The sequence below is a fragment of the Musa acuminata genome, chromosome BXJ2-4 (assembly GCF_036884655.1).
Source record: "Musa acuminata AAA Group cultivar baxijiao chromosome BXJ2-4, Cavendish_Baxijiao_AAA, whole genome shotgun sequence".
Taxonomy (NCBI): Eukaryota; Viridiplantae; Streptophyta; class Magnoliopsida; order Zingiberales; family Musaceae; genus Musa; species Musa acuminata.
In genome coordinates, this window is record NC_088341.1 from 44,336,224 (window position 1) to 44,356,231 (window position 20,008).

A 20,008-nucleotide genomic window follows, 5' to 3' on the forward strand; every position below is an offset into this window, starting at 1 on the left:
TCTGGTCATCTCTCCAATTTATTAGCTAATACTACATGCACCTCACAACTGTTGTTGATGGAACTCAGCTACACATCCTCTGCAGATTGGACGGCCGAGGCAACAGGGATTGCGGTCTATCGACATCCCTTGACTTTGGATCTATGTGGTGTGCATTCTGTGTTTGATTCTGTTTTGCCTGCATGTCTATGTGCATTAAGCATAGTCTTGTTGTTAGATGTCTACTTGCTCTCTCCTGATAACAGTGAAGCTTGACAACTGTCAATTCACAAATAACATAGGAGTAAATAAGAAAGACAGGATTTAAACTCAATACCTTAAATAAAAATTGAAGTTTTTATTAATGAGGTTAGGTGGCATCTTTGGGAAGATGTCGTTTTGTATTAATAGTCTCATGAATTTTTTTAAAATTAATATTAAATAAAAAAAAATCATGATTCGATATTTTGAGACTAAATCAGAACATTCCAAAAATGATTTCATCTCTCACTTACCAGAGTTAGATACGGTCGTATAAAACTCAGGCACCCAATTTTTCTTTTTTCTTTTTTTTGGATTTTCTTGGATCCATCCAAGAAAATATTATTTTACTTTGAAAAGATAAATATCAATTAGAGTTCGACTAATATGAGAGCTTTTAGGTTTTGTAAACGATATTTTATGTATGTATATATATATATATATATATATATATATATATATATATATATATATATATTTGGATGGTGGATTGGCCAATTTAGAATATAATTTATGGATAATAGTTTGATTTATAATTCCCAGATATAAATGATCTCAAATTAATCGCAGGAGACCGGCGTCCGACGAGGCAAGAGGAGGAAGCAGCGATCATGGCCGGCATCTCTCGTCTTTGCAATCTCATCGCCGTCTCGCTCCGTCCCTACCTCGTCCGTGCTCTAATCTATCCTCCTCTTTTTCTTGCCATCGTTCTTTTGATATGACAACTCATGATACTTTGACTCCTTCGTGAATGCAGGAACCCAGGCCCTTTCCTCTGACCAAAGAATCCGAGAAGGATCTTCTCGTCTCGCTTTCTCGAGTAAGCCTCTGGCTCAATCCCTTTCTCGGTCTTGAGGCCTCCCTCTTTTCGTAAATGATTTCTCCTCTGATATGAAGCTGCACTCTGCCCTTTTATTTTGGTTGATCTGATCCTTTAGGTTCACAAGCAAATCCAGCAATGGACGAACGAATCGGACTGCGAAGGCGAGCAGGTAAGATGTTAATTCCTCCTGAAAGATATCATCTTGCTTCGTTCGTCAACTAGGTTTCGAAGTTGTTAGTTTAGGGCTCCAAGAACAGTGATTTTTGTCTATCTTTATGGGTGAATATAGCATTAGTCGTCGACAAGGATTAGAAGTTAGCTTAAAAAGATTAAGTTGATTTGGTATTGAATACTCCATCAAGAGCTGGTATGTGATAATACAATATGCTTGATGCTAGAAGTTTGCTTTTATCTGGAGTGCTTGATTTTGGTTTCTAGTGTCATTATGAATGAGAGAACTGAATATTTTCTTTTCTATACATATTTCATTCCATCAAGAATCTTTACCTTCTGTTGTTTTCACCTTTTATCACAGGCATCATTCGAGTTCAACAAACCATTTTAAAGATTGAATGTTTAGAGCAGTCAGAAAATTCTACAAATGTCCCTTATTTTCGGCCTTCGCTCTTAATGTCTTTCATGGTATACAGTGACACACTGATAGCAAAATGAATATGGTTGTGCACAACAAACCCTAGCACAATACTCACTAAGACGTAGAAAATGACTCAAAAAGGAGATAAAGATGTCTGTTGTAGAAAGCGACGTAGAAAGGTATCAATGCAGTAGTTGTATAAGTTGTATCTTTACCCTAGGGGCAAAGTAGTTAACTACATAATGCAGGAATTATAGGAAAAATCCTGAGACATTAACTAAACCAAACAAACTGCATGTATCAGTTTCTTGTGGCCAATTTGATATTTTGATTATATATTCATATAATCGCCAACAACTTGTTTCACATTATACAACCACTTGACGTTTCAGACTTTCAGTTTTTCTGTTTGTTTTCTGAATTTTCAGTACTTAATGGTCTGATTGCAACTTGTATGTGTAAACTTGAAAAAACTCTTGTTCTCTTCTTATATCTGCTACTTTTCGCTACTAAATTCTTCCTTTACACTGAAACATGCTTCTGCCTGAAAATCTGACCTAACTTGTTTATTCACCTTGAGGATCAGTTTGCATTGACAAAATTATGAGTTGTTTTTCAAGTACTCAAAATTCGTTGATCCATCTGATGCAAATATATAAAAGGTTAATAAACCTCATATTTCTGGGGATTGCTGCTTCGTTGCTATCCTGCTTTAGGTTTAAGTGGCTTCTTAAATATTTTAGGCATAAAGCTTGGTTGTTCATTTCTTTACAGTAATAGTGCTCATGAGCTCATGGGTTGTGAAAATTATTTGGATAAAGTTGTGACATTGGCTAATGCTATATAACTATGTTTTCAAAGACCTCCACTCAAGACCATGGAACTTGATTGATTTTGTATGATTTTATTAAGTGGGCTAGGACATAGTAATTTTTATTTGGAAATTCATATCTTCATACTAGATAATCTAAATTATACACAATTTAGACTAGCTAGTGTTAGAACTGTTCGTAGGTGATGTCATTTATTTTAGTGCTCTTAACAACAAGGTGAAAGGATCTTGTTGAACGATGGCAGTTCTGGATATTCTTAGAAGAAAGCTGGGAGCCACAAGTCGATCCCAGTCTCAAAATTTGGTATTCTACGAATCTATGATCTCATGGTTTTGATTGAATTGGGGATCAGCAGGTCCTTGTAGCCTTGTAGATTGACAGATCACTGGATTGGCTGAAAAATACCAAAGAAAAAAAAAAAGCACATTCGGAACATAGAGTCAGCTTTATTTCAATTCACATTTGGAACACGCTATATTCTAAAATTTATTAATTTGATCAACCAACCGTATGAATTTATATTAAAATTATGAGATTTAAATGCAGAATCTAAGATATGTGGCTTTATTTCAATGAGCAATTTCTTGGCTCTGATGGAAACTCTACAGCTTGAACATCAGTATTGGTAACAATCTGTCTTTAATTGTCTGTTTAATCTGTTCTTCCTTTCGGTTTTTTTTTTTTTTTTGTTACAGGAAAGGATTGCAGATTCTCACTTCTATGACACTTGTTATATGGATGTCAAGCATCAGTTTGTAGACGAAAACAATTGCTTCATGGACATTACTTCTACAATGGTATTCCATTTGAAGCATACAACGTAGGATTATATAAATAAGAAGTTCAGTGATTCTTGCTATTTATGTTCTAATATGATTATCCATTATAATATATTAATATGTTTTAGCAATTGAGGCTGGACATGCCAATGGCCTAATTTCGTAGATGACACGACTATGATTCGGTATCTCATCCTCTTGCTTTGACACAGGTAGCTTTCCTGGGTCTTGAAAGTGGATTTGTTCAGCATTTGGTGGGAAAAATTTTTGTAGGCATGTCAAATCTTCTGGCTAAGTTTGTATGTTCTTTGGGGTTGTCAAGTGTTTACTGGAGATGTGATAGACTTTATTATCGAATTATTGTCTTATTGTAATTTATTGATCAACAGAGGAGCAAATGGCTTAAATTATTGCACTTGCTATGGGTCAGCCTAGGATTGGCGATGTCAAGCAGATGCATCTTGCCATCTGCACCACTTGGATCTATTCATGTCCCTGATAAGAGTTGGATTCAGTCCTTCACAAACATTATGTTGCCTGGAATAGAAGATACAGTGTTTGACATTTCTATCTTCATTGCTCGTTTGCAGTTAAGAGTGATTGAGTTTAATGTGCATATGGTGGCAGGCCTTTTCCACACCTTCCGTAATATTCTGAAATCTTTGAAACGTGAAATTAGTGACCTTGAAGGAGCATATAGATATCTTGCTATGTCTTCACTTCTGAAGATGCCTTGGGGTTTGTTAGATGAGATTCATGTTAGTAGGATTCATTTTGGCAAGGATGCAATACTTGATACGAAAAACTGTTTACCAAGGTCCGCAGATATGCTTGCAGGGATAATTCTTCAACTGCTCTGCTCCTTGGTTGAGCAAAAAGATCTCATAGATGTTGAGGGTGTTTCCTTTGGAGATCATGCTATATATACCAAATTCTCTGACCTAGTGCTTAAACTTTTGGCCTGTTTCTTCAAGCACCTTGGATGTTATGAGAGTCTTTCTGGATACTTGAAACACAAAACGCTGGTACACCATCAATTTGTTCTCTCTTTGTTAAATTTGATTTTGCCAAGTATGATGTAGTTTATTAAGAACTTGTAACTGATACTAACTTGCAAGATTTCACTGTATGTAGTGCTGTGATCTTTAATCTCTAAGCTATTTGTGGAATTACATGTTACTGATTAGATTTCCAGTGGTTCTTTTTGCAGGTGCTAATGGTAAGACTTAGGCTTCACATGCAGTGTAATGTTTCTCATCTTGTTTTATGGCTAAAGTTGCTTAAAAACCATTTTGAAGATCTCTTATATGCACCTATATCAGTTTGTGATGATGGTTCTGCAGCTACTTTAGAAGAATCTCCTTTTTTAGCTGTTTCTGTTGATAGAGACATGGTGCAGAATTTATGCACCCAACATTTGAGGAGGCAGACAATTTTCCTTTTTCTTCATTGCTGCTTCAAACTGGTTCACTTTCATCATGAAGCTGATCATCAATTTTCATGCGGAGGGAAATATTCTTCTATTATTTCCACATTGCAAGTCTGTAGCGAACATTTCACCTGCATGGGCTTAGTGGAGCTATTTGAGTGGCTTCAGAAGTGTGCTTCACTGGAGAATGTTGTGGATTATGAGAGTTTTAGAAAATCCTGCTTTAGCTTTGGCTCATCCTTCCTGCAATTTTATATGGAGGAGGTATGCTTTGCTTTTATGTACCTATCTTTCTCCTCTTTAAGCCACAGGTCTAGAAGATTTGTGTTGCTTCTTAATCGTTTTCTTTGAGCATCTTCATGTTTCTTTTCCGTCATATTTGTCTTTGACTTCTCGTGTAGGATAATAATTTCTGAAAAACCCTTTCTTCATCATCTTTCTTTAGCTGAATGTTGATACATTAGTTATATACAATTTTAAGCAATTAGTGCATAATTTCATGACCATAACTTGGTAACTTGTTAATCAACTTTAGTAATTCACTTATAATTGATGATGTATTCCATGACATGCACATAATGATTTATCTTTTTGTACAAAAGACCTTTCTCAATTGTTCTTTATCTTGTTATTACCTGCCAATGGTCCCCTAGAAAATGATTAGTCCTATTTGGCTACACCAGCAACAAGCTGTAATGTTCAAACTACTTGCCCTGTAGACATGTCTGTAAATGAGTTTCCTTTTTATCTTGATTTTAGCTACACTTGTTCGCAAATGGAGACATCTCTTAATTTGTTTTTCCTAGTGACCTCACATATCTACCCCAACACTGTCATAAGTTAAATTGGTATTTTGTATATGATACTATGGCACTTGGTAAATTAGCTGTTTTCATGTTAAATTAGCCTGCAACTTAATGGTACTATGGTACGTGGTAAACTGATTTTAGTTAAGCTTATAGCTGGTGTTCAGGTGACTTTCATATATGCCACTGATTTGTGTCTTCTACTTATTTAATATTTGGACAAGTAATGACAGGGTATTCTTTTTTATTAATGTTTTACACTTTGGATTGCAGGATGATATGCTATTTGATATCCTCTTGCTGCTTTTGGATGCTCCAGTCATTAGCTTGCAAGTGTAAGCCACATTAGGATATAATTGTATTGTAATGATAATTTGATAGGTAAAGAAACATCTCTGTATCCTCTTCCTTTATAAAATTGCAGATGTAGCAATGGAGAGGAAACTTCTTTCGAGGAGATGAAGAAGGACATCATTTTTAATATTTCTAGTATCTTTAACCCCATTTACCTTTTCCATATGTTTCTGTTATTGGTAAGTTGGTTAGAATGCTTAAAAGCATCATGCTTTTCAATTCATTGTTTGTTTTTCTTGAGAGGTTGAGTTCGTCTTCTGTTGTTAGTTAAAACAAACATGCAAATTATGTTATCTAGATATTGTCTTAATTTCAAATTAAAAGTCAAGTCTTTGCAATGCTTATCTTTCTTTGGATCACTTGTGTTCATGCTTCATTTATTATCCAAGAGCCCAGGTAACTAGTTTATAGGATAACCTTCTAACGTGAAAAACTCTGGATATCATATTTGCTTTCATCTCATCATTGTTGGAAGGAGTTCTACGCTGCTGCTAGTCTTTTTTGCAAGAAATCAATTAGAATTGTTTCTAGCATATATATTTTTTTTTGTTTGCTGATGAACAAAATTCTGCAACCTTTCAATCCATGACTACTTTTGGTAACAAGATAGTAATAAATGTGTCACTGCTAGCATAGGTAGGGTTTGTACATGTAAAAGATTTTCTAAAACTCGATTTTCCTGTGACAACTAATGGCTTATATTTGATCATTTTTTATTTGATAGAATGAGATTATTTTGAAGTTGCCTGTTGCTGCTAAAGGATGCACATAAATATCCTGCACTGATGTATATCTGTTGGACTCATAAATATGAAATTCCATGTCATCCTAGCTATTACTTGCAAAAAATGCATAAAAGGAGTTCTCTCAATCAAGAAGCTTGAAAGTCTGTAGCGGTCCAATTTTTCCAACCCTTTCATTTAGGTTCCAAGTTTAACACCTATTCTTGCCAGTAGTTGGTGCTGTCCATAACACCCATGAATAGATGTTTTAGCATTAAGCAATTTTGCCTTATCAGCCACACTAGAAAAGTTAGTGATTGGTTGACCCCTAAAATCAGATTTTGTTCATGTAAATTCCTCCAAACCTGTTTCATAAGAGAAACAAATAGATAAGAGGATTAATGAATCAACTGGTAGGGTCACCACTAACAACCATCCTATGCTACTGTATCTATGACTCAAAAAATTATATAAAATGACAACAATTGCTTCTTTTTTTCCTTTCCAACCGACGCTCACCAAATTATGCTTGCAACAACAATGACAGTACTCTTTTCTTTTGTACTGTGATTCATTTCCTCTAATTGGTTAGCAACTTATCTGCATTGCCATGACACTTATTTAGACATCATGAACAAAACATGTATCAGAAACAAAATAATGTAACAATAATGCTAAATGACTCAGCCTAATCATCCTACAGGAGAAATAAGATGGAGTCTGACTAAGCTAAACCTTGAATATAATTTTGAATGTGTCAACAAAGCAATATTGGTTTTACATTTATTGGACCTTTATTCCATCGATTGACAAGCAATTTGAAGAATAACATGTGTGATTGTTGTTTGTGTTTGCAGTTACATTATGATCACTTGGTGCTTGTTGACTATCTACTTTCAAAAGATTTAGGGATTCGTTTTCTGCAGTATCTTTTAAGGTACATTTCCTGTTTGTTATTTATGTGATTATATTACTCCCTACTGAATGCCAAGGCAAACTACAATGGAAGATTTTTTTTGTGTTCATTGAATTGAAAATGGATTTGTTTAGATAAGTGGTTTTATGAGTGTCAGACTTAAAGAAGTCTTGCCATTCTTTAGAATCAAAAGGAATATTGGAGATAATGTTGATTTGAAAGCATTTTACCTTTGATCAGATGTGAAATACAAACTGATATCTACATCTTTTAGTTTCTCAATAAAACTAAAAAAGGATTTTCCTTCTAATAACAAGCATCAGTTTTATGTTAAAACCATTTAGTATGTAATTGAATAAAGAAAATGAACCCAGTGAGAAGAATTTGAGGGATAGATATCGCAGATATCAATCGCAGCACTTCACATTCTTATACGGTTCTTGAAACATGCTCGAGCATTTCATGGCAGTTTATATAATTAAATTTATTCTGACATGCACTCAGCTGAGTTAGATGGACCTTGTCAATATTACAGACTCTTGACTAAGTACTTAAAGAAGTTTCAATTTACTTTTCTAGTTGTCTTTCATGAGTTTTATTGGTTTCTTGAATCTTAACCCTTTTCAACTGTTACTATTAACAACCTACAGTAAGGTCTGAGATTTCCAATGAATAGCGACAGAAGAGCAAAAGAACAAAACATGTTAAAGAATAGTTTTTGAACTCTTAGATGAGTTGACAGTGAAATCTCCATTTGTTTACCATGTTTTCATTGAGTTTGTACAATTTGTAGTTCATTGACAATATTTTCTTGCCATGGACTTTACATGGTGATTTGGTCATTTGATGGATCTTGTCTAAATGGTTTCTTCTGTTTAAGCAATATGTTGAATTAAAAACAAAAGCAAAATAATTAAATCAATATGGTCTTAGTAAAGGATCTATTAAATTTAGTTGATTTTGTATGTATTTGCAGGTCCGTGCACTGCTAAGTTTTCTGTCTTTTTACCACATCAGATTTTTACCTTCAAAGACAGCAGGCCTTGGCAATGTCAAAGTTGCACCAATTACCTGGGTGTTTATGTGTTTGTACCATTGAACAAGTTGCATGCACAGATTGTGCATGCCCACCCTTCCCTAGGCCTACAGTGGTAGGAGCAGGGTTACCCTATATTTTTGCATTGCAGCTTCTTTTGTACATATAATCAATGGCATGCATTGTACCACCACAAGTGATGAGTAATTTCTGCATATATTGGGAGCAGGACTGCGTATGATTTTTTTTTTATCTCAGATTTTCTCACATTTTATATGTTTATTCAACTAGGAATCTATTTTCAGCTACATACAAGCTTGAACATACAAATTATTTAAGAAAATCTGATTTCCATTCTCATTATTGCTTGGAAGATTATGTGCTTACTTCATTTTGTTATATTCATATTTGTTCTTTTTCTTATGTACTATAATTTATAGGGTTTAATAAATTCATTATAAATTTGTGCCCCACAGGTGTTTACGGATGGTTGGTACATCCTGGCACATCTTTTTGAGATTTCCATTATGTGGAAGTGAACAAAATCAGTCTTCATACAAGAGAAGAAAGATATCCATAGATGAGAGCTTAGAAGCTTTACCTTCGTCAATTATGATGACTAAAGAACACAAAGTAAGAAAGCTGTTGGCTGTGGGCAACATAGATAAGAGCATGACTTTCAATAATGCCAAAGAATGTTTGCTTAGTTTAAAGAAAACAGTGGAAGATCTTCATCGAAAGAATTTATTTCCTTATAATCCAAAACCCCTTCTTAGAAGGTTTGCAATTTTCTGACATTATTTCTTTTTTCTTCTATTGTATGAATTCATGAGTGAGTAGTCCAATTTTCTTTTTAGTAGCCTTTCAAGTTTGTCTTGATTTTGTATGCAAGTCTAACACATGTTAACACAGATAGCAGCTTCATAGATGGAAAGGAAACTTAGGATAGCAGAAACACATTTGTATCTTGGCTTGAATGAGTGAGCAGTCCAATTTTCTTTTTAGTGGCCTTTCAAGTTTGTCTTGATTTTGTATGCAAGTCTAACACATGTTAACACAGATAGCAGCTTCATAGATGGAAAGGAAACTTAGGATAACAGAAACACATTTGTATCTTGGCTTGAATGAGTGAGTAGTCCAATTTTCTTTTTAGGAGCCTTTCATGTTTGTCTTGATATTGTATGCAAGTCTAACACATGTTAACACAAATAGCAGCTTCATAGATGGAAAGGAAACCTAGGATAACAGAAACACATTTGTATCTTGGCTTGAATTGGTGCCTTTGGGAACAATTACATGGTGATAAATTTTTTTTTTCATCACATGTACATGTATACTATACCATCATCCTTGAATATTGTACCTGGAAATATCTTGTTTTTACTTGAGGTGACAGCATGGCCACTTCAAATTATTTGACTGTCAGGTGAATTATCTGACAGATAGCAAGGAAGCAAATACTAGTTGGATCAGTACAATCAGTATTTACAGGTCCGATCAGTATTGTCCTGTATATATTGGTTTTAGTTTTTTTGTGAATTTTCCAGTAAAATTGGACTGTGTAGGTCGATATTGTACCCAATAAACCAATACTGTTTCAGTGGCCGATTGCGGAAACTGGTATCAGACAAAAAGCAAGGAAGCATATACTAGTTGGATCAGTACGATCAGCATTTACAGGTCCGATCAGTATTGTCCTGTATATATTGGTATTTAGTTTTTTTGTGATTTTTCCAGTAAAATTGGACTGTGTAGGTCGATATCCTACCCAATATACCAGTACTGTTTCAGTGGCCGATTGACAAAACTGGTATCAGACTCTGAGTCAAATCTTTGACATACTACGAGTTCTGGTCCAACAGTAAGATATGTCCTTGTGACTTGGCTGTCAAGAGTTTGAATTAGCAAAACAGCTTCTTTGCTAGTGTAAAACCGTACAAGCTGATCCTCCCCCAAATCTTGCATTGACAGAAGCCTCATACACTAGTCTGCCATTTGAAATAGGCTATTTGCATGTTGGGGAAGAGCTGTGAGTATTAGATTTTCCTCGTTATAACAGGAAGATGTCTGCTTAAAGTTTTCAAGTAATCTATTCATTTTGATCTTAGCTTACTGGTAAAAATTTACATAATAGAATTCAAACAGCATTAGATATCTAGTCATTCAAAGATCTTTAATAAGAACAAAGATTACAATCTGGAGTGTTATAGTTTAACTTGATCAGACTGAATAATTTGTTGGATCCTTTTGTAATTAGCTAACAAGCCAATCCTGTGAAAAGAGTAAAAACTGTCCTCTTGTTGGGGGATGCAGACCTATTCTGCAATCAGCATATTGAGATGATGGATTTCAATTGAATTTGCCTGGTTTTGAAGCATCCTTTTCCCATTTGATACTTCTGCTCTAGAATTCCCTAATCATCTTATTACCTATAACATTGGGAATAATTCTCTTTAGGCACCAGTGCTTGTTAAAATCTAGTCTGGTCATGCTTACAAGCGACTTATTTTCTTCTCAAAATAAATGTAATTTGGTCATATTATATTTCTTTTGTGTGCCTGTGTTGCTTTTTGGTCTTGTTAAGTCCTTGTATCTGCACTTGAGTATTGTAAATTTCAATGGGAGCAGTGGCACCTAATTAGCCCCTTTTGTTCAGTTTGGCCAGATTTGAGGAGCTTTGCCATCAATAGAAGCTATATTTCAGAAATCATGTGATAAAAAGATGTAGTTCATGATATAAAAAAGTTGAGTTTATATTGCACCAGTTATGATGCACAGGTAAGGATTTGACTTTTTTCCCTCCCCTATTTGTCACTGTTGCTAACTTTAACTTATCCTGGTGAAAATTTATTTCGACAGAACAGATATGGGCAGAGGACATGTATAAGTTCCTGGGTTGCTGTTCAAGAATTTTGATGTTTGTGTTATTAGACATTTTATATCACTGCATTTCTGCTGGCTATACATCCAAGGTAACTTTTCTAAGATGGTTCACTTGGTGCAATTTTGTGAATAGTTGACTAAAAATTTATTATGGTAGAATAGCTATGATGCAAAACAGTAAGTGGTGATTCCATAACCTTGAGAATTATCACCATGTCAATTTCGAAATGGAACTTCAACTAGCTCCATCGCTAGTATCATTTGTGATGAAGTACCTGAGCTCAAGGTTTGCCTTTTCGGGTCTCGGATCCGTTTCGACAAACTGTTGGAACGATATGTACCAGTATGTACTGGTGTATCAACACATGGCATGCCGGTATGTACCGGTGGCTCGGCGACGAAGAAAAAGAAAGAGAAGTGGAAGGAGTGGTAGAGGAATCGAGGAAGGAGGAAGGAAGAGGGAAGAAGAGGAAGAAATGGAGGAAGAAGGAAAAAGAAAGAAGAGGAGGAATAGAGCAATGGCAGTGACAGCAGGGACAGGGAGGCGGTTCCACCTTACGCGACAACAAAGCAATGGGGAAGTGGTGATGGTGAGGTGGTGACATCTTACGCGATGGTGATGCGGCAGCGGTAGTAGAGGCGAAACGATGATGATGAGGTGGTGGCACCTTACATGACTGCGAAGTGGCAGCAGCAACAAAGGCAAAGTGGCGACAGCGAGGCAATGACATGTTACACGAGAAGAGAGCTCGTGAATAATCTCTTTTTTTTCTTTTTTACACTGATTTGGACATGGGCCCCACCATTTATTTGAATATTTTTTTAATTTAACTGGATCACTCGGTACAAGGTGGTTCGCGTATCGGTCCCTTGTCGAACTGGTACATACCACCCATACTAGGCGGTATACCACGGCACAACAAACCCTGCTTGAGCTTCTTCTATGTCTACCTTATATAGTATACATTTCTTGTGTACATATGTTTTGCTTAATTTTATCATAGAAAGTACTAATACTTCTTTACCCTACTTTTTCATGATTCAATATGCTTCCTTCCGTTTGACTTACTGTGTATCCTTTTACTCTTATAGAAGGAAGTTATAACTTGGCAAAACTGATAAAGTTGTCTTTTGGACTCCCTGGAACCTGACTTTGATAATGAATAAGCTGAAGTTATAGTCATGTCAAATAATGCACGAACAATTATTTGATGTTTTGCTCTTTGTGCTGATCACAAACCATGATATCTTGAGTACATTCATAAATCATATTTGTGCAAGTAGGTGATTCTGAAGCATTCAATTTCTCATCTTATTTAATGCTTTTGCAGATATCGACTATATAGAGAACCAGCGATGTCACTATCAATATATACAATGTGGAAGATTTTACCTTTCAAATGAACTTTGATGACCCCTTGATATGTTTCCATTCCATCTTTATTGCCTTAGGTGTTATCTTGTATAGGTCTTTGACTGTAGCTGACTGGTGCTTGCATAATGTTTGATAGCAATTGCTAAGTACCACAAACATAGATATTGGTGGCTTCAGTGAAGTCATTGGGCGCATAGGCATCCATACAAGGTGTGGTGAGGCCCGAGTGCCAACCTATTGGGTTGGGCAGGCGACTTGACTCTAATCGCGGCTGAAGTGCTGGGTGGGCCAGGCACTCGCCTGGATCAACTCAGGCCAGGTTGAGCCTAAGTCAAATTAAAACATTCATTTGGTTCAATTGAACCAGGTATCCGTCGCATATACCACTAGCAACAAGTGCTCTAACGCAAAAGTCCTTATTCCCCAATTGCATTTCTCACAGCGGAGTTCTTCCCATCGGCGAACAACAGCATTAGCGGCAATGGTGGCATCTTCCTCCAGCAGTAGCGATGTCTTCCTCCAGTGACAACGGTGGGTCTTCCTCCAATGGTAGCAGCGGTGTCTAACTCTGGCGGCAATGGCAGTGGCTTCTTCCCCTTCCTCGAAGTATATCTCTCTTTCTCCTCCTTCCTCCAACCTCTGCCCTGTTTACCGCAGCCTTCCTACGTTCACTGTAGACCCCCGTCTCCCCCCCTCTTCCCCTCTTCTTCGTTCACTGCTGCCCTCCTACCGTCGTACATTCCTCGCTCTTCCCTCATTTTTGATGTGTCAAATTTGGAGTAATAGGAATTGTTTCCTTGGATGTTTTTATGCTTGAGTTTTGGATTTTTTTATGAAATTTCTAGTGGTTATGTTTTCTACCCGATCAATGGTAATTGGTTTGAAATTTGGTTTTACAAGAATCTAGTATGCGTGCAATGAGTGTTTGTTGCTTATTGTTGATTGGGTGGAAAGCTTTTGGTGGAAATAACATTTGAGAATTCCCCACATAAAGTGGGTCTGTGCATTAGTTTGTACGAGTTCATTGGACACCTGATGTTGTACCAACAGCATTAAGGAGGTACTGTGCATACATAAGATACAACTTTGTGCATGTAAAGTTGCACATCATTGTGCACTGCATGAGTTGAGAATAGCAGCTACCTGCTGTAGTGTAGTTTGGTACTTTAAATGAATGCATGTTGGATGTGTTATTTTAGTTTTAATTTATTTTTATTAATTCTGATATATAATTTTTAAATTATAATATTCGAGAATATGTCGTTTCACTCGGGTGAGTGCCTAATGTCTCAGACATTTTAGGAATATGGTGCCTTTTGGTGCCTAGTGTTTTCGACTACACTGGGTGGTTTTTGATTTTCCAGCTACCTTTTTTATAATGTGATTATGTCAGCATGTGGCATATGTCAACTTTCTCTGATGCACCTAATTCAACTGCAGGACTGAGAAATATTCACTGCTAAATGTGTGTACAAGAGTTGTGATTAAGCATGCTCCTATGCTGTCAATGGTATGCTGGGAGTATTTGAATTTTTGTATGTGATGGATCTTGAACTCGACATGCCATCAAGACAGCTATAACATATGCAATAGATCATCGAGATGGTTTAATTGTTCAAGTAAATTTCATTATATCCCAATTGATTCGCAAGAATGTTTTTTTTTTTGAATGAATTGACTTGAGCATTGGAGGATTTTTGTTGGTCCTGTGGTGACATTGTTTATGTTTCATCCGAAAGTGATTTTATATCCCAATTGATTCACAAGATTTTTTTTTTTTTTTTGAGTGAATTGACACAAGTATTGGAGGATTTTTGTTGGTCCTGTGGTGACATTCTTTATGTTTTATCCGAAAGCGATTTTATATCCCAATTGATTAACAATATCTTTTTTTGAGTGAATTGACACAAGTATTGGAGGACTTTTATTGGTCTTGTGGTGACATTCTTTATGTTTTATCCGAAAGCGATTTTATATCCCAATTGATTCACAATTTTTTTTTTAGTGAATTGACTCAAGCATTGGAGGATTTTTGTTGGTCCTGTGGTGACATTGTTTATGTTTTATCCAAAAGCGATTCCAATCTTGAGAATATCTCTGTTCGTCTCGGCTTAGTTTGTGGCTTTGTCTATTATTAACTTATGCTAAATTGGCTCAAGACTGGCTCTTGTAATGTAGTTTAACAAGATCAAATGTGGTCTCATCATCAAATTGCATCATTGATTGATTCATGGATACTTGTTAATGCAGGTTCGCGGGGGATTTTCGTGTCTCAATGAATCCAGACCTCGAAGTTGTTAATTTCTGATGAACGAACAACACCCGAGGATAAGATTTTGTCGAAGCATATCCGCATGTGGCATTTCCAGGTTCGATTAAACCCGATTGTGGTTCCAGAATCGGATCGATTCGAGAAGGTTCAACTTACGAAGATGGAACACATGCTGCATTCCTGTGGTTCATCCAAGCTTATCGTCCTCAGGCATGACAACCTCCACAAGCTATTTCTCCTCATCCGTAATGGATTCTGATTTCAACTGATTCAAACCGTAATCACGTCTTGATTCTCCATATGCTGTTCGATAGCATTTAGATGTTGCTGAGGGAGAATTGTTTGATTGTATGATCGACCATATGATCAGAAGTGATAATAATGACTCGATAAGATTAAAAGATACGGTGGCCAGAGTATCAATAGTAATGTATTTGGATCGATCACTTGTTGAGGGCGTAATGATAATGATCTTTATGATGTGTTAACAACCTGATGCGTTATTCATCCATTAAAACCAAACACACGAGTGAAAGATGTCAGGTCAAGAACAAAAGTCTAATCAAACTTTGAAGCACCTCATAATTTAAACAATTAAACATCAATGTGTACTCTGGCAACAAGAAAAGTGTCAGGCCAAACATGACATGTACAACCGGAGATGTGAATGAAGAAAACAGCGATAAAGGCAGTATATGGTTCACAGATTCACATAAAAATGCAACCTCAACTAAAAATGGCAAGGCAATGCAGTTACTAACGAAAGATAACGGTGTAAATAGATAATAAACATCGCGCTCGCTTACTTGAAAAGGTTTGACACCACACGAGAATGCACCGAGCACAGACATTGCGTTAAGGTTGTATGCACTTTACCTGAATACATGCCCTGCCCCTCGAGATCAGGGGAAGACGAGAACTGGGATTTTGACACCCCATGTCTGCAAAAGGGAACATCCTGCACACTAGTGTTTAGTGCAAGATGGACTTTGTCTCCGTGTCTTGATCCATCAACCACAAATTTACATGGCATAGACCATCTCTCCACTACTGTCAACGTCGAGATCGGGATCAGAGTCCAAATCCTCCATATCGTCATCGTCGATGTCGAGGCTGTCCGTCAGGTACTGATTGAGGCCATGGGTGCCAGCTGCAGGTATGGTTGCCTCGGCTAAGATCTGCATTATCTCGTCGATGCTTTGCATTGGTTGGTCAGGCTCCTCGTACTGGTTACTCGTAGTGTTGTCATCCATCATATCAGCGGGGAGGTTCTTCAAGAACCACTCGTGGTTGCGTATCTCAGGAATCGTGATCCTCTGCAGATTAACATATTTGACGGATTGCACAAAGTGAACCAATTGTCGAGTTTTAAGATCCACAATAAGAAATCGACCTTGGAAAAAGTAAACCACTCATAACAATATTATTTGTAACTGTTTAGAGATTATTAATTTTAATAACACATAATGAATGAATGAAATTTATTCTCACAGATTCAGAATAGTTCAGGTTTCAAAAAGAATAAATATCTCACCAGATATGCATACAGAAACACAAAGAGGCGATGCAAGTCAAATCCTAAAAATTGTACACAATAACAATACAATCACTATCGTCCCAACCTAGAGCAATGAATTATTCCAGTCGTGTCCCTGTATGTTCCTATCCATACCATTCTTATGTAATGCCATATTGCTTTTAACATCAAACAATTATTGTTTTAACCAGATCACAAGTTCTGTAACTAATGAAAAAAAGCAGGCAGGTTTGACATTAGTCTTTTAACACTATATAAATAATAAATCTACTTGCCATTTGCCCTAATTAACAACTTGATCATAAAGTGCTTACAGTAGCAGGATTGGCGACAAAAATCCTTGAGATGAGGTGTCTACACTCTGGAGAAATGTGAATATAGTCTGGAATTGAATACTGAACACTCAATATACGCTGCAACATGAAGTAGCCAGGTCAGGTGAGATAATGCAATGTCCAGATGAAAAAGAGTCGAGAACCATCATTACCTGTATCGTCTTCCGGAAATTTTTAGGCTCCTCAGGATCCTCAAAAGGATATGCGCCCACTAGCATTACATATAGAGTAACTCCACAAGACCACACATCAGCAATCTACAAAAGCCCCACAAATATTGAGGAAGAGCACAAGAATAGTTGCATAATCATGGTAATAGGAGAAGAAAAAACAGTGTTATATATACAAGAATGGCTACATGATTTGAGGTGAACCTTACAATTTTAAGTAAAGACAAGCAACAATAACAAAACTTGTAAAAAAATACTGTGATCAAGAAACAATACATGAATTTGCAACTGATACTAAAACAGCATCTAAGGAATAGGAGAATATGCGATAAGAAGTCTGGCATGGACGATCCTCTCTTTAAACTAGCAAGCAGAGTAAAATGCATGTACCAATTTTTGGATGAAACAAATAAGAAAATGGTGTATATTTCAGTGATGGAATAATTCTTCAAAATCTTTAAAGACAGAATGGGATGATCCAACAGGAGCCTACTATCTAAAAGATTGTTCTAGCTCTGAATTTATGTGCGTGAAGTTGTAAGATCTGAAAATTACAGTGGTATCACTAGTAAAGAAATAGATCATGACACAATTGTCATAAGGTGACGCTACCATCTATTCAGCTAATTAGCTTGGCTGCTTATATCTGGAAACAGATAAATGCATTGAGGCTTCTAAATATCTTTGACCTGAACATTGTTACTACACATAAATCACTATCTTCAGTATAAAAAAAAAAAATTGTCATGACAGTTAACGCTTAAAAAAAAATTACCTTGCCATCATATTCCTTCTTGAGTAGCACTTCGGGAGCAATGTATGCAGGAGTTCCAACAGTTGACTTTGGTTGTGAATGCAGAACTGATGACTGAAAATGCAGTGTGTTAGTAACTTCAGTTCCATAAAGAAATATTAGAGCTCCCTACTTCATAGTAACCAAATACTGATTTGTACCTTGGAATATCCAAAATCACATATCTTTAAACGAGGTGCAGTACTCCCATCTAATAAGGTGTTTTCCAGTTTCAAATCACGGTGACATACTTGCTTGACAATAAAGAGATCCCCAAAACAAAGTAAGTCAAAAATGAAAATACAAACACGAAAAAGCTAGTAAATAGTTTCATTAGCATACCATAGAATGGCAGTAGCTAACTCCTGATATAAGTTGTTGGAAGAAGAATCGTGCCTTCAACAGGAAACGCATGAAGTTGGAACTAGTCAAAGTATTAAATACTATACAATGAAAGAAATGAACTAGAACCTCATCCTCACTGAAACGCCCAGCGTTGCAAATACGCTCAAAGAGCTCACCACCAGAGGCATATTCCATAACAATAGCCAAATGAGTTGGAGTTAATATAACCTGAGAAAGTTTGTAGTGCCATTAACAGATGGAAATATTGCCATTTATTTCCTAAATGCAAGCAAGAAATGCCTTCGGACATGAACTTACCTCTTTGAACCTGATGATATTTGGATGCCTCAATGATCTGTGGTTAATTATCTCTCTTTGAACATTTTCATCTATCTGTACTAGAGAATGTAGTGCAATTAAGATAGAACCATTAAAAAAGTTATGTTCACGCATAGCGTACGAGACAATATTTATCTCAGATTTAATGTTCCAGATGTCACACATGTAGCTTCCTCAACTGATAGAAAATGAAATGACCAAAAAAAAAAAAAAGAATCCTTAGGTATGTTTCAAATCACCAATGCCCCTAGCCAATGCAACATATTGCCATCGATGAAGATTTATAGAGAAACTGAATATAACTGATACTTCCAAATATTAGAAAAACTTCTGTTGTCCACGAAGAGTAAAAACCCATAAAATCAAATAATATCAGTTCAAAAAAAGCATGCCTAAAACCCTCATCTTGAACATAATTTCTATCAAAGGCAGCAACTAATCCATTCACCCAAGAGTAACAAGATTTTTATTACAGCAAGTACCGAGGTGCTGAAGTGTTAAAATTGACTAACACTGAAAAACGAGTCATCCGAATTAGAGCCTATAACATGTCCAATTAGTTGCATTAAGAAATCCCCCTCTACTATGCATGTAAAGAAGGGGGAGATCTTGCCATCTACTAAGCTGTAGCCAATCAACCACTAAACTGTATAAAAACGCATCAACTGCTAAAAGAATTTAACCTCAGATGATTAAAATAGAAATTTGAGGAAAAGGGAGGCATATCCGTAGAAAATTTTTATAGTCAACTGAATTGACCGGAAAAAATCAGCAACCAACCGACCTTCTCGCCTCTCTCGATGTACTTGACGGCGACCAGCTCTTTGGTCTGCTTGTCCCTCATCAGCCTGGCGATTCCGAAGTTCCCTGAACCGATGTCCTTCACCAGCTCGTACCGGTCACTGTCGTGCATTATCGGCATGTCCATCGCCGGACCGATCGTCACCGCCGCTCGATCCATTCCGCAGCACCCCTCTTACATCAACCTTCTCACCGGAGCCCGATCAAATACTGCCCCACCGTCCGATCGTGGCGCTAGGAGAGCCACTTGCCCGATCGGTGGCGGAAAGAGACGGCTAACGATGCGAGCGCGCCCGCGTCCGTGACTGGCCCGATGCCGTGCTCGATCAATCGCTGTGGCACTCGGATCGATCCCCGCTTCCTCTCGCCTTTTCGATCGCTTTCGCTATCGCCAGGGACAGGGTTTTGGGATCGAGGCGGTGAGAGTGATGGTGAGAGGTCTCGTGACCGCCTTTTACCTTCGCCGCTCCTGCGACCGCCCAACGAAACGGAGAGGCGGTCGCAAACCGACATAACGGTATCTGAAAAGACGATCTCACCCTCATCGCTTCCTCTGCTGATCACCACCATAGGATCGCAATCGTACAGTCAAGCACAGTTTGCTCTTTTCTTTATAAGATATAAT

At 36.9% G+C, this 20,008-nt stretch overlaps 2 protein-coding genes across 20 annotated transcripts; one reads left to right on the plus strand and one right to left on the minus strand.

Moving 5' to 3' along the window:
• The first annotated feature begins 14 nt into the window (after positions 1–14).
• Positions 15–15,466, plus strand: LOC103983378 (uncharacterized). 19 transcript variants are annotated; one of them, XM_065106561.1, is made up of 18 exons: positions 15–148; positions 811–908; positions 998–1,060; positions 1,179–1,232; positions 3,187–3,288; positions 3,483–3,569; positions 3,660–4,295; positions 4,466–4,963; positions 5,779–5,840; positions 5,930–6,038; positions 7,439–7,518; positions 9,010–9,312; positions 11,190–11,311; positions 11,393–11,505; positions 12,748–13,158; positions 13,234–13,397; positions 14,232–14,410; positions 15,042–15,466. In XM_065106561.1, the coding sequence occupies exons 1-13, from the start codon at positions 58–60 to the stop codon at positions 11,221–11,223; spliced, it is 2,217 nt and encodes a 738-aa protein (XP_064962633.1). In that variant the 5' UTR covers positions 15–57; the 3' UTR covers positions 11,224–11,311; positions 11,393–11,505; positions 12,748–13,158; positions 13,234–13,397; positions 14,232–14,410; positions 15,042–15,466. The 19 variants fall into 19 exon arrangements, with proteins under 19 accessions (XP_064962633.1, XP_064962635.1, XP_064962645.1 ...); XM_065106563.1 differs by having other exon boundaries at positions 14,232–14,301; XM_065106573.1 differs by lacking the exon at positions 14,232–14,410 and having other exon boundaries at positions 4,466–4,514; positions 4,593–4,963.
• Positions 15,467–15,830: 364 nt separating this feature from the next.
• LOC135611159 (serine/threonine-protein kinase SAPK10) lies at positions 15,831–19,842 on the minus strand. Its single transcript, XM_065106578.1, has 9 exons — positions 19,367–19,842; positions 18,562–18,636; positions 18,370–18,471; positions 18,241–18,294; positions 18,060–18,152; positions 17,881–17,973; positions 17,088–17,192; positions 16,915–17,013; positions 15,831–16,379 (listed from the first exon to the last, which is right to left on the minus strand). Exons 1-9 carry the CDS (start codon positions 19,541–19,543, stop codon positions 16,086–16,088), a joined length of 1,092 nt encoding a protein of 363 aa, XP_064962650.1. The 5' UTR covers positions 19,544–19,842; the 3' UTR covers positions 15,831–16,085.
• Positions 19,843–20,008: the final 166 nt, after the last annotated feature.